Source organism: Arvicola amphibius, chromosome 3 (assembly GCF_903992535.2).
Source record: "Arvicola amphibius chromosome 3, mArvAmp1.2, whole genome shotgun sequence".
Lineage (NCBI taxonomy): Eukaryota > Metazoa > Chordata > Mammalia > Rodentia > Cricetidae > Arvicola > Arvicola amphibius.
This window is the reverse complement of record NC_052049.1, coordinates 128,096,101-128,110,260: the sequence shown is the minus strand read 5'-3', so window position 1 is coordinate 128,110,260 and position 14,160 is coordinate 128,096,101. Positions and strand designations below refer to the sequence as shown.

The window sequence follows — 14,160 nt, the reverse complement described above, 5'->3', positions numbered from 1 at the left end:
ACCCCGCTCACGCGGCCCCGCCCCGCGCGACTCTCCAGCGGCAGACGAGCAGGCGCGCGCGCACTCACCTCCCACGCCCCCTGCTGCCAAGCCCGGGACAGCCCCGCCCGGCCCCGCCTCCGCACGTGACGCCACTGGAGCGTGCGGCATGCGCTTGCGCGGACACGCCCCGTTTCCTCCACCCCTGCTGGCCCCGCCTCCCTTTTCCTTCCTCACTTTACGGCCTCCTCGTTAGAGTCTCTCTGCTTCTAGGCAGAAGTGTCGTAAGGCTGGAGGGGCAAACTCTGAGTTTGCGACCTTAGGTCTCACTTTCCGGCCAACACAGAGATCCCTGAAGGCTGGTTGGGTTGGTGAGGCCTGAGGAATAGGTAAGACGCCTCCTCCCCACTTGGGTTTGTCTCAGTTTGTGGAAACAGTGGGTCGCTTCGCGGTCCACGCAGACTCTAGCGTATCCCATCCTCTTTCCCATTCTGCGGCTGGATTCTCAGCGCCGCCCCTTTCCACACACGCGTGCCCCTCCCCCCACTTGTCCCCGCCCTCGAGTCCAAGTATTTCTTTCCATTCATTCCAGACTGTTCACTGAGTTGCTTCTGTACTGTAAGCCCCACCATATTTGAGGGAAATGAAGTAATCTCAGTTTTTCGAGGCGCTGTGATGTAGGAAACAAAGAATCCTCGGTGGTAACACAGTGAAATAACACAGGATGATCTGAACACAAACTGGGGGAATCCATGGTTGCAGAGGACTTTTCCCAAGTAGCTTTCAGGCCTGTCGAAAACTTGTATTAGAACCCGTAACTAGTCGGAAGAAAGTGGGAAAAGTAACATGGCCATGAGAATGGCTAGTACAAAAAAGCGTGTGATAGTGACCTGGAAGACTAAAAAGCAAGGGGGTTGCCATTTACCTAGCATATACCGCCGATTAAAACAACCAGACGAGTAAATAGAAATATCTTGATCACAAGAGAAAAAAAAAACTTACTAGAACGAGTGAGGGAAATGAAGAACCAAATGTAAACACAAACACTATCTTAAAAGATGACCAGTTATCTGAATTGTCTGGCCTATAATTCCAGCTCCTGAAAGAGTAAAACAGTTGGATTGCCAAATAGGAAGCCTGTCGGAGTGAGTTTTTTAGAAAAAGATGTGGTGAAACAGGCCTATAATCCCTGCATTTGTAGCAAAGACAAGCCAGCCTGGTCTGCTTAGGGAGTCTCAGGCTAGCAGGGATACATAGTGAAACCTTGTCTCAAAAAACAATAGAAGCCGGGCAGTGGTGGCGCACGCCTTTAACCCCAGCACTCGGGAGGCAGAGACAGGCGGATCTCTGTGAGTTCGAGGCCAGCCTGGTCTACAAGAGCTAGTTCCAGGACAGGCTCCAAAGCTACAGAGAAACCCTGTCTCGAAAAAAAAGAAAGAAAAGAAAGAAAAAAAAGTAGTTTAACTCAGCTAGTAGGACAAGCTCTAGGCTCTGGGTCGGTCCTTCCTGGGGGTGGGCTGAAGGTTTGAAATGGAGCCTGTAAGTAAGTGACGGGAGAGTGAGGAAGGGCAGAGAATAAAAGTGGAACACCAGCCTGTCCATTAGCATCGCCTGGGATGCTACTGTTTTTAAGTAAAACTAATGCTGTTGTGTCTCCCTCCCCCACCACCACCATTAAACTGTAGTTCCCCAGGCGACCAGTGATAAGGGTGAAGTAGTCGTGAGAACTGGGAACAGAAACCAAGTTAAGGGAGTTGATCTCACAACGTTAAAATTGGAATCTTTTGACAAAGAGCTGTAGATAAGATGAGGAGCTTGAGCAGAATATTGAAAGAATTAAATAACTGCTCTGGGAACTGAGGGAAGAGAAGCCTCTACTGCCTTCCAGTCAACACTGTTCCCTGTGCAAGGGGGGCAGGGAGGAGGCAGGAGGTTTGTCCCTAGGGCTCTGTGCATGCTGGGCAGTGCTCTGCCACTGAACTATATCCACAACCCTCTTTCTGCTTTTTGCTTTTGGTTTTTGTAACAGGGGCAGGCATACCTTGAATTTGTCCTATAGCCTAGGCAGGCCTTAAACTTTCAGATCCTCCCTGCGTCCGCCACCAGTTCTGCTTCGCATCCTCAATCCTAATTAGATCCATCTCAGTTACTGCCCACTTCTTCCTGACAGCCAAGTTTTATAAGCTACATGCAGTCTTTTTGGTTTGGGTTTTTTTTTTTTTAAATGATTTCTCTGTGTAGCCTTGACTATCCTAGAACTAACTCTGTAGACCAGGCTGGCCTTGAACTCACAGAGATCCGCCTGTCTCTGCCTCCCAAGTGCTGGGATTAAAGGCGTGCGCCACCACCGCCCAGGGCTGTCTCCAGTCTTAGAGCTCAAGAAGCATCCACATTTTTATCCACTCCCCTGAGACATTCCTGTACACTGCCTTGACAATTCTAAGTGTCTTGCTAATTTCTTAATCATTTAAGAACAAGATATAAAGATGTTTAAAACGCAGCCCTCTTAGAATCACAGAAGATTTGGGTAAATGAACTTTTAAACAAGTATAATAAACTTGGCACTCAGGAAAGAGCTGTATGAAGCCCAAGAAAGCATGACTGCTGTATATTAATTAGGGTTAATTAAAAAAAAAAAACCTGTCTATCTGCCTCCAGATAAGAGTGTTGTCTGTTGTGGCAGCAGCACAGTCTGAGAAGTAGGGTGGTTAAAAGATAAAGATGATAAAATGTGTAGATATATTATGAGGAGCCTTGAATTCTAGTCACAGGACTTAAGTTATCTACTTTAAGCAATTTATTAATATAAATGACAAAAGCTCTTAACCTCTCACAATCTAGATTCCTTTGGCAGTTTGGTCTGTCAACCTGATCTCAGAAAATTTATTTAAGGGTATACAATAAAATACATAGAAATAAGCCAATGTTAAGTATTTAAACACCTTAAAACAAGTAGTGTAGTTATAGATGTACTTCTTTATGCATTAATTAGCATGTCGCAACAGGCCTAATTATATAATGTCAAAGGAGTAATGAATATAAATTATATTAAGATACCTGCAATAACTTTAATATAATGTAAAAATATCAGATTTTGCCAGGCGTTGGTGGCACATGCCTTTAATCCCAGCACTCAGGAGGCAGAAGCAGGCAAATCTCTGTGAGTTTGAGTCCAGTCTGGTCTATAGAGCAAGTTCCAGAACAAGCTCCAAAGCTACACAGAGAAACTCTGTCTCAAAAAAACAAAACAAAAAAATCAAATTTTAGTGACAAAGACATACTGCTAATACTACAGTGATTACCTACAATTACTGAAGAAATGCTAACTTTGAACCAGAATTATTTGAAAATTAAAGTACATTTTTTCCTAGTCCAAGGTCTTAGAACCCTTAAATTTTAATCACACCATGCTCTGTTGATCCCCAGTTTCTGAATACCCCAGTGGAATAGTTTCAAGCAAGAATATGGCACATCAGATCCATATTTGGGAAAGGTGATAGGCTGGGGTGAGTACAGGAAAGTGGTTACTTTTCTGTTTCTTCTTTACCCCTGGAGCATTAACTAATCCAATAATAACCCACTATTCCCTAATAGCCAGAACCTTCACTGACAGTAAACTTGTAAATTCATATATATGTAATTACAATTCTAGAAGATTATTCAGAACGGTAAATTGGAGCTTTTGCTGAAAATATATATGCTAAGCTGAAGATAATGAGATGTTAAAGTTTTTAAGAATGTGGTTACAGTTCTATTTGGAAAAAAGTTAATGCAGAATCATACTTAGGTCAATTGTCAAAAGGGAAGATAGAGTTGGGAGTGGTGGCAAAGGCTTTTGATCCCAGAATTTAGGAGGCAAAGGTAGGAAGATCTCTGTGAGTTCAAGGCCAGCCTGATCTACAAAACAAGTTCAGGACAGCCAGGGATACATATCAAGACCCTGTCTGGGGGTAGTAGGGTAAAAATGAAAGGATTAGCTAATAACCTAATTTTGAAAAATTGCATTGAGCCGGGCGGTGGTGGCGCACGCCTTTAATCCCAGCACTCGGGAGGCAGAGGCAGGCGGATCTCTGTGAGTTCGAGGCCAGCCTGGTCTACAAGAGCTAGTTCCAGGACAGGCTCTAAAAAAGCTAGAGAAACCCTGTCTCGAAAAACCAAAAAAAAAAAAAGGAAAAAAAAAAGAAAAATTGCATAGACTCTTGAGGCTCAATAGAGTATTGACTGTCTATACTCCCAGCTCTTGAGAGGGTAAAGATGGAGGATCCTAGAGAATTTGAGGCTGGCCTGGGCTACATGATAAGACTCTGTCTCAAAAGAAACAGAGACAGGAAGACGAATGGAAGGAAAGAAACAAAACAAATTGGGGAAAAAGTGCACCCCGGTTGTACTTGGTATGGTCAAGAGGTAAGCGCAGCCTTTAGTACTGTTAGTACCTCTGCTAAGTAATGACCTAACCACGTGTTCAGAGATTTTTAATAACAGCTTCCCAGTCAGATTGCCTCTATCCATGTGTTCATTTCAGACTTGAAGTCAAGATGCCTGTGGGTCAATTGTAGCCATGCCCACCTCCACAAACCAGAGCTCCTCTGATCTCAGAAGCTAAGCAGGATCAAACCTTGTTAGTAGTGAGATGGGAGGACGTTTCTCTTCTTGCCAGTCCTTTCAACACCTAAGATGAGTAAAACTCACAAAAAGACCCTTGTGGCCCAGATAACCTGTCTCCTTCAGACACTAATCAGTGTTGGACAGTGTACCAAGTTACTGCTAAGATCCCAGTTAGTGCTTATTAAGTATAGTCAGATCATGAATGTGGGGTTTCTATATGACTAATCATAATGAGAAAAATTCCTTAAGTTCCAGAGCCAGGTTCTCTGAGAAGCCTTCTTCTCAGAAAGGCATAACTAGCCTGTGTTGACTTTCTATCTATCACAGGGTTGCAGAAACAGATTCAGCACAGACTAAAATCTCAAGCTCCATAGAGTATGAGGTTTGGCTATCCGTCCCTTTGTGAGGTGAGGGATGGGAACAAAACCATCTGATGACAGAAATAACACTAAAAACTAGTGATTTTTTTTAAGAATTTTCTTACCTGGAGAAAATCTTCATAAGATCCTTTTTATGACTTCCAATTAAATGGCTACCTCTCCCATAATTATCTGTTATAAAGGGACTATATCATACTCTGGACACCAAGAAACCCTCAGTTGTCTCAATTATAGCTATTATCTTGTGTATCTGTATTATAGGCTCGAAAATCTTAGTCCTACCCTCTATTGGAAGAGGTGTGTCACTGGGGAGTGGTCTTTGAGGTTTAAAAAGCCCATGCCATTCCCACTTAGCTCTTTCTGCCTCATGGTCCTGTCTGGAGAATCTCTCAGCTGCTGCTCCACCACCATGCTCCCTGCCATGATGGTCATGGACTCTACCCCTCAAACTGTAGCTCTAAATAAACTGTTCTGTCAGTTTTATTGGCCATGGTCTCTTAACACAGCAATAGAAAAGTGACTAAGATAAGTAATGCTTTTAGAACTTCATATTTTATGTTTCAGTTTTTCTTCAGTTGAAACTTTTTAAAAGGGGCTAATGGAGTGACTGTGAACCCAGGCTAGAATTGAACTCATGATCTTCCTGCCTGTGCATCCTCAGTACTAGAATTATAGACATGTGCTACCACACCCAGCAGCTGTAGAACCTATTTTTAATCATTTGAAGTCCAATTTTATTTTCTTCGTCACCCTCATAGACCAGTTCACATTTTCAAGCTAATTAAGAATGCCATCTTGAGATGGGGAGATGGCTCAGTAAAGCACCTCCTACAGAAACACAAATACCTGAGTTCAAATCCCCAGCACCAATGTAAAACAGCAGGCATTGTGCACAGCGTAATCCAGCACTTGATAAGAAGTCCAGAGGATCTCTAGTTCTTGCTAGCCAGCCAATCTAGGCAAGTCTGTGAACTCTCAGTTCAGTGTGATCCTATCTCAGTAATATGTGGCAAGCTATTGAGGAAAAGACCTAACATTGACCTCTGTCCTCTACCCACACACAAACACACACACACACACACACACAGAGAGAGAGACATGAACAGCACACACACATTCATATATAACACATATAAAAGCATTGTCTTACTGAGTAATCTTATTGTCTTAAATGTAAATTTGTTTTGTATTAATTTTCATATTCTAAGAGGCCTATAGTGTGATTATAAGGTTATATAAAATTAATTTAAAATGCTAAACTGTCTAGGCTTGACTTTATTTATAATCCAGGCAGGCCTTTAACTTACCTCTTGCCCCAGCCTTCAAGCATCAGGAATTATAGGCCTGAACCACCAGGCCTAACTGGCCCGTGCTATGTTAGCCATTGGTAGCTATTTCTAGTTATGAAACAACAAATGGAAAGTCCAAGAGTTAGAATAAATTCCAAAGGATCATCTGGTCTATATCCCTGGTCCAAAGCATAACCAAGGGGCAGGCAAAATGGCTCAGCAGGTAAAGGCACTTGCCTCCAGCCTGCCTATCTGAGTTCAATTCCCAAGTCACATTTGGTGGAAAGAGGAAACCAACTCAAAGCTGTCCTCATAAACCCTGTACACACACTAAATTTTAAATGTTTTTAAAGAAGTCAAGAACAAAGGATAAGCATAGTGGTGCACGCCTTCAGTCCTAGCAGTTGGGAGGCAGGGGCAGGTAGATCTCTGTGCATTCAAGGCCAGCCTGGTCTACAGAACAAGTCCAGGAGAATGGAAACAAAAAAAAAAATTTCTTTTAATAAAAAAGCTTGAGCTTTTTCTCTGACAAATCTGTTTTTTGGATGATTCTTTTCTAGGAAAGTGGATATTTAATGACACATTAGATGGTGGACCTAATCTTTTTATATTATTTTGTTTGGGTTTGTTTTGATTTGGTTTTTTGAAACAGAGTCTCTCTGTGTAGCCCTGGTTGTCCGGAACTACTCAATAGACTAGGCTGGCCTCAGACTCAGAGAGCCACCTGCCTCTGCTTCCCAAGTGTTGGGATTAAAGGTGTGCACCACCATATCCAGCTAAATATAATCTTTTGTTTTGTTTTGTTTTGTTTTGTTTTGTTTTTTGTTTTTCAAGACGGTTTCACTGTAGTTTTAGAGCCTGTCCTGGAACTAGCTCTTGTAGACCAGGCTAGCCTTGAACTCACAGAGATCCACCTGCCTCTGCCTCCTGAGTGCTGGGATTAAAGGCATGTGCCACCACCGCCCAGCTAGATCTAATCTTCTAATGCTTGTAAAAACCAACTTATTTTCAAGTCTTATTTTTGAACCATCTCCCTAGCTTCTGGATGTAAAATTTTTGATGACATGTTAGATATATAGGTATACCTTCTGTTGTAATTTTTATCTTCTTCATTTTCCAGTGACAGATATCCTATGATAAAAATTGTCTATTAATAGTCTCACTTTATAAAGAGGAAACTGTGACTTAATAAAAGTAATTTATTTATGGTTATATAGCTGATGAATAACAGAACCAAATGTGTTTAGGTTGAATGTTTAGAGTTCTTTTTCTTGGCCAGAGTGGTTTGGCCTAAGCTTAGTTCTATTTTCGTTATAATTCAGGGAGTTAATCATAACCATAATCACGCTGTATAAAATCAAATCAATCTTTGGCCTACATACTTGATTTTTTTAATTTGTGTCTGTGTCTGTCTGTCTGTCTGTGTTTGTGTCTCTTTGCCTGTGTGTGTGTTCAGAGGGTACAGAGAAATGAGCATCAGATCCCTTAGAGTTAAGGCATTGAGCACGCTGAGTTCTGCACTCCAGACCTCTGACAGAGTAGGAAGCACTCTTACTTGCTGAACCATCTCTACAACCACCACACTGGGTGTTTCAAAACTCAGACAAAACACAAAACTTTCCCCTCAGTTTTTGGTTCTGGGGATCAGACACAGGACTGTGTACTAGGCAAACATTCTGCCTCTGAGCTAATCCCTAAACCACAAAAACTATTTGAATAAAATGTGAACTTCACTGGGTATGGTAGCTCATACTTGTAATACCATCACTCAGAAGGCTAAGGCAGGAGGATCGGCCTAAGTTTGGGGCCATCTTAGGCTTCATGAAACCTTGCATCAACAAACCGATAAGTAAAGTAAATAAATAGGAAAAGTGTCTCTAAGTATGTAGAGACTCTTGAGTGTGCCTGGAATGAAGTGGGACTAGATGGAGTGTAAACACAGGTTAGAGGATGATTAGATGGTAAGTGGTAACACTGAACACCATGTGGCATCTTGTAGTCACTTCTTCCAAGGTAAGGCAAACTGTTATTCGGGTGCTTTTCTTGCAAGCTTCTATCTCTAGGTGGCTATTAAGTGGGGTCATGGAGAGCTAAGAGCTAGACAGCTCAGATATTTACCAAGTTGTATATCCTGACATTCACCCCTATGCTGTAGTTATCGATGTTATAAACCAGTGGTTCTCAGCCTTCCTAATGCTGCAACCCTTTAATACAGTTCATGTTGTGGTGATGCCCCCAACCAGAAAATTATTTTGTAACTACTTCATAACTATAATTTTGCTACTGTTATGAATTGTAAGGTAAATATCTGATATGCATGATATCTGATATGTGACCCCCAAGGTGGTTGCAACCCACAGACTGCCTTAAAGGGAGACATGTGTCCAGAAGCCTAGCTTGACATATGTGACTAGCCATTTCCCTTCATAGTAAGATTTTTTTTTCGTTTTAATATTTATTGCCGGGCTGTGGCAGCATACGCCTTTAATCCCAGCACTTGGGAGGCAGAGGCAGGCGAATCTCTGTGAGTTCGAGACCAGCCTGGTCTACAAGAGCTAATTCCAGGACAGGCTCCAAAGCTACAGAGAAACCCTGTCTCAAAAAACACACACAAAAAAAGATTTATTTATTTAGTGTAGGTGTGGGTGTATGCTTTTTCTTCTAGCACACCGGAAGAAGGAATCAGATTCCATTACAGATGATTATGAGCCACCTTGGTGGTTGCTGGGAATTGAATTTAATACCTCTGGAAGAGCAGCCAGTGCTCTTAACAGCTCAGTCATCTCTCCAGCCCAATAAGGTATTCTTATATTAAGTCCAAGTACTTAGCCTCCACCAAGTTGCACTTGACAAACCAACTACACTGTCATTTGTCATCAGGCTTAAATTTTTTTGTTTGTTTTATTTTTCGAGACAGGGTTTCTCTGTGTAGCCCTGGCTGTCCTGGAAGTTGCTTTGTAGACTAGGCTGGCCTCAAACTCAGAGAGATCCACCTGCCTCTGTCTCCCGAGTGCTGGGTTTAAAGGCTACGGCTTAATAGTAAAAGGATCTTTTAAAAGGATCTTTTGGTAGGGCAGGGGTTGGTATTTCGAGACTGGGTTTCTGTGTAGTTTTGGAGCCTGTTCTGGATTGCTGGATTAAAGGTGTGTGTGCACCACCAACACCCGGCTAAAAGGATCATTTTTTTCTTTGTCTTTTTTGTTTTTTTGTTTTATTTCATTTTGTTTTTTCGAGACAGGGTTTCTCTGTGCTTTGAAGCCTGTCCTGGAACTAGCTCTTGTAGTCCAAGCTGTCTTCAAACTCACAAAGACCCACCTGCCTCTGCCTCCCAAGTGCTGGGATTCAAGGCGTGTGCCACCACTACCCGGCTATAAGGATTGTTTTTAAAGCAATCTTATTTGAACTTTTACATCTGTCATAAAGATGATGTGGAACACACAAATTATGGTGTACCATGTTTGCTTTTATGAAAATCTCTTGAGAAAAAACAAAACTTTCAAAAGCTTGAAGTGGTAGCTCATGCTAATAATCCCAACTCATGGGAGGCTGAGATGGGATTACTATGAATTTGAAGCCAGCCTGAGCTACAAGGCAAGTACCAGGTCATCCTGGGTTATAGTGTTATACCCTGACTCAAAACACAAAACAACAATAATAATGAACGATTAGATATTAATACAAAGAATGCTGTTACCTCCCTGAGTAAGCATTTTCTCTTTGCCTTATGGACATTGTGAATATTTAACCTAACTCTCTGGTTAGCTGCCAAAAAGCTTAGAGCCAAGTTGGTGGCTCACCAATAACCAATGTGCTCTATGCCTCGTTAACTTCACCCCTGACTCCAGTTTTTCTGAACTCTAGCTATTTATTCTTTTCTCTCCTTTCCCCCTTCTCCCCCCGTTCTCTTGCTTTTGTGCTGGGCATATATGTATACAAAAATACATGTAGTTTCTCAGAAGCAGCCTTATATTGTTTTTTAAGTCGTTCAGATTTTCACATGCTGTGTGTATATAAAACTGTCTTCTACACATCATTAATCACCTCATTTTACTTTAACATTTTTTCTTGAAAGGTATTTTTTGTGTACAACTCTTCAAGGGTTTGGTTTGGTTTATCAAAACAAGGATTTTCTGTATAGCCCTGACTGTTCTGGAACTAGTTCTTATAGACCAGGCTGGCCTCGAACTCAGAGATCTACCTGCCTCTGCCTTCTGAGTGCTGTGACCAAAGGTGTGCACCACAATGCTTAACTCTGTGTACAATTTTGTTTGGTTTGATTACGTGAAATTGGTTATATCAAATTTGCATGGCTTTAGTAGTATAACCAAATGATAAAAATACTTGACCTAATGGTCAGAATTGGTTAAATTGGTATCATCATTCTGTGTTCTTATATTTTGCTTTGTTTTGTTCTTTCAGTCTGCCTGTGATCCTTCTCCTGGTCTGTGGTTTTAGAAGTTCTGCTGAGTGATCAGGCTACTGCACAGCAATTAACCGTTACCTCAGTTGAGTCTTTAGGCTCAAGTAAGCCATCTTGTGCACCTGCAGATTTGCCTGTTAGCACACCCTTGATTGTTCACAAGCATATTAATTCCCATGAGACATCTTGTCTGTGTTTCCTCTAAGTTAACCAACCTGTTATTTAAACAAATGAATGTGAATGACTGTTTTGTTTCCATCCCTCATTTGCTATAATTGGTTTGTAATACTAGCTGGATTTTCTGACTGTATCTATAGTATTAGCTCGTTGATAATATGAATATTATGTATACAACATTTTTAACTATTTAAATGGACTTATTTGATTTATGCTTTTAATCCTAGTACTCAGGAGGCATAGGCAGATGGATTTGTTTGAGCTCAAAACAAACCTGATCTTTTTTTTTTTTTTTTGGTTTTTCGAGACAGGGTTTCTCTGTAGCTTTGGAGCCTGTCCTGGAACTAGCTCTTGTAGACCAGGCTGGTCTCGAACTCACAGAGATCCGCCTGCCTCTGCCTCCCGAGTGCTGGGATTAAAGGCGTGCGCCACCACCGCCCGGCTCAAACCTGATCTTCATAGTGAGTTCTGGGCCAACCATGTCTACATAGTGAGAGCTTGTTTAAAATAAATAAACTCTTTAATTATCTTCAAGGAAATTTATTTGGCCAATTTTGCAGAGTTATATAATGTTCCTTTTTAAGATGCTCTTTTAAGCGGTCACCAAAACCAAGACAATAAGCCAGAAAAATAGATTATCAGGAAAAGGCACTGGCATGCAGGCCTGATCACCTGAGCTCGGGGCCTGACACCTCCTGCTGAAAGGAGAAAATTCATTCTGACAGCTTGTCACCTGATGGCCACATGTGCATCATGGCATGTATATGACCGCATGTGTTCATTAGAGTTAGGATGTGTTTGCTATGGTTTTTTGATGTACATGACCACACGTGTTCATTAGAATTAGGATGTGTTTGCTATGGTTTTTTGATGTACATGACCGCACATAATCATTCAAGTTAGAATGTGTTTGCTATGGTTTTTTGCAAAAGCTCAGCTATAATTTTAACCAATCTCTCTCTACATTTAAATATAAAATTAAAATTCTACACTGCTTGAAACTTTTCATTTTTATTCTAATTGTTCATATTCAGTATATAAGCTAAAGTTCCTTTAGTGTGTTTTTTAATTCATTAGTTAATTTAGTTAGTTTGGTTTTTCAAGACAGGGTTTCTCTGCATATCCGTGGCTGTACTGGAACTCGCTCTGTAGACCAGGCTGACCTCGAACTCAGAGATCTGCCTTTCTCTGCCTCCGAGTGCTGGGATTAAAGATGTGTGCCACCACCACCACCCAACTTTAGTGTTTTATGATGTTAGCATTGTTGGAAATTATTGATAAAGACTTTATAATTATATGTCATCTTTACAATAATCCTGTAAGAGTAGCTACTGTTGTATAACCTTTTATCATATTCAACAGTAAATATTGTCTTCTGACTCTCCTCCAGTTTCTGGGATTTTTGAGAAGCCCTGCTCAATACAGGATGGACCCAGTAGTCTTGAGTTATATGGACAGTCTGCTGCGGCAGTCAGATGTCTCACTATTGGATCCTCCAAGCTGGCTTAATGATCATATTATTGGGTTTGCCTTTGAATATTTTGCCAACAGTCAGTTTCATGATTGCTCGGACCATGTCTGCTTCATCAGCCCCGAAGTTACCCAGTTCATTAAGTGCACTAGCAGCCCTGCAGAGATTGCCATGTTCCTCGAGCCCCTGGACCTTCCCCACAAGAGAGTTGTATTTTTAGCCATCAACGATAATTCCAACCAGGCAGCTGGGGGTACCCACTGGAGTTTGTTGGTTTATCTCCAAGATGAAGATAGCTTCTTTCATTATGATTCGCACAGCAGAAGCAACTCAATCCATGCAAAACAAGTGGCAGAAAAACTGAAGGCTTTCTTAGGGAGCAGAGGAGACAAACTGGTCTTTGTGGAAGAGAAAGCCCCAGCTCAACAAAACAGCTATGACTGTGGGATGTACGTGATATGCAACACCGAGGCCTTGTGTCAGAACTTCTTTAGACGACAGCCAGAATCCCCACTGCAGCTACTCACACCGACATACATCACAAAGAAGAGGGGAGAATGGAAAGATCTAATCGCCAGACTTGCCAAAAAAAAGAAGTAGCTCCTGAAGAATGCTGAAGTCTCCTCTTTCTGCCCTTCCCTATGCTGACAGCCTCAGTGCCTGCGGGAAAACCACTAGGAGATGGAACTTCACTATTCCTACTTTTGTTTTCTTGAAAAAAATGCCAGCCTCTGCATTATCTGAATGGGAAGTTTCACTTTAACCCCGAAAAGAACAGTCCATTTTGTGAAAATGTCTTGAACTTAATGTACCAAAACCTAAAAAAATTAAAAACACTCATTACACAAATTCTTCTTTTCTTCTTGCTATAACATTAATTTCCTTTTGGTCTCTCCACCCCTCTGGTTTACTCTAATGGAAGAGCAACGTTCTAAAGCAAACCTATGACATATGCCGTCTAAGACATGCATAAAGAAAACAGCAGAAGAAGCAAAATCTTGTTGCAAGCCATTGATTGGAAGTGGATCATGACCTAACTCCATTTAGGGCCTTCGTATTATAGAAATAAGGAATTTTCTGATGCAGAGCCTTTCCCATCTGCAAATGTTTAATAAAGATGACTTTAGCCCATCTTCTCCTGATTCCTGGAATGCTTTAAGAAAGGGGAACTTCATTAAAAATAAATGCCTGGGCTGGAGACGTAAGGTAGCAGTAGAGCACCTGCTGTGGTGTGCAAGAAGCCCTGGATTCAGTCCCAACTTGCAGAAAATTTAAAACATGCACATGCACACACATGCACACACACACAACAAACAAACAAAACCCACTGCTGTGGTGGGCCAAGGGAGTGGGTGAATTGGTTACTCTAGATTGATCATGACTTTCCTTTGCCTTGTCTGTTAGCTGTGCACATATCGCCTCCTTTTATTGAACATGCTTTGGTTCTAAAACTCAATAGTTGATAACTAAGCAGGATTAGGTGTTTTTTCAGACATAGTTCTACTTTTTGGTAGCTATAGTTTTTATACTAATCTGGCAAAATTGTTTTTAGTTATGGTAATCTCCAGACCATTAATGATTTGAAACATAGAGCCAGTTTATTTTTTAAATATAAAGGAAGATAAGTCACCTTCCTCAAATTCCATTCAAAATGCAGACAGTATAATTGTGAAACCGTGAAACCAAGACTAAAGGAAATAGTATCCCCATAACTCCTTTGACATTTTTCAGTTATTTTGAGTAATTTACACAACAAGTTGAGCACACACATTAATTGGGTCCCTGATGACAATTTGCAATACATATAGGATGTAAAAACCAAAGATGTGGGGGCTGCAG

General features: G+C 41.4%; 1 protein-coding gene across 6 annotated transcripts; it reads left to right on the top strand.

Annotated features, from left to right (window-relative positions):
* The first annotated feature begins 234 nt into the window (after positions 1-234).
* Positions 235-13,452, top strand: Senp8 (SUMO peptidase family member, NEDD8 specific). Of its 6 annotated transcripts, XM_038324403.2 has the most exons (4): positions 323-368; positions 3,406-3,485; positions 10,673-10,777; positions 12,241-13,452. In XM_038324403.2, exon 4 carries the CDS (start codon positions 12,277-12,279, stop codon positions 12,919-12,921), a length of 645 nt encoding a protein of 214 aa, XP_038180331.1. In that variant the 5' UTR covers positions 323-368; positions 3,406-3,485; positions 10,673-10,777; positions 12,241-12,276; the 3' UTR covers positions 12,922-13,452. The 6 variants fall into 6 exon arrangements, with proteins under 6 accessions (XP_038180334.1, XP_038180330.1, XP_038180333.1 ...); XM_038324402.2 differs by lacking the exon at positions 3,406-3,485 and having other exon boundaries at positions 317-368; XM_038324405.2 differs by lacking the exon at positions 3,406-3,485 and having other exon boundaries at positions 317-368; positions 10,673-10,809.
* Positions 13,453-14,160: the final 708 nt, after the last annotated feature.

Coding starts and splice junctions, on each gene's coding strand:
- Senp8 (XM_038324406.2), top strand. CDS start 12,277: ATGGACCCAGTAGTCTTGAGTTATATGGACAGTCTGCTGCGGCAGTCA.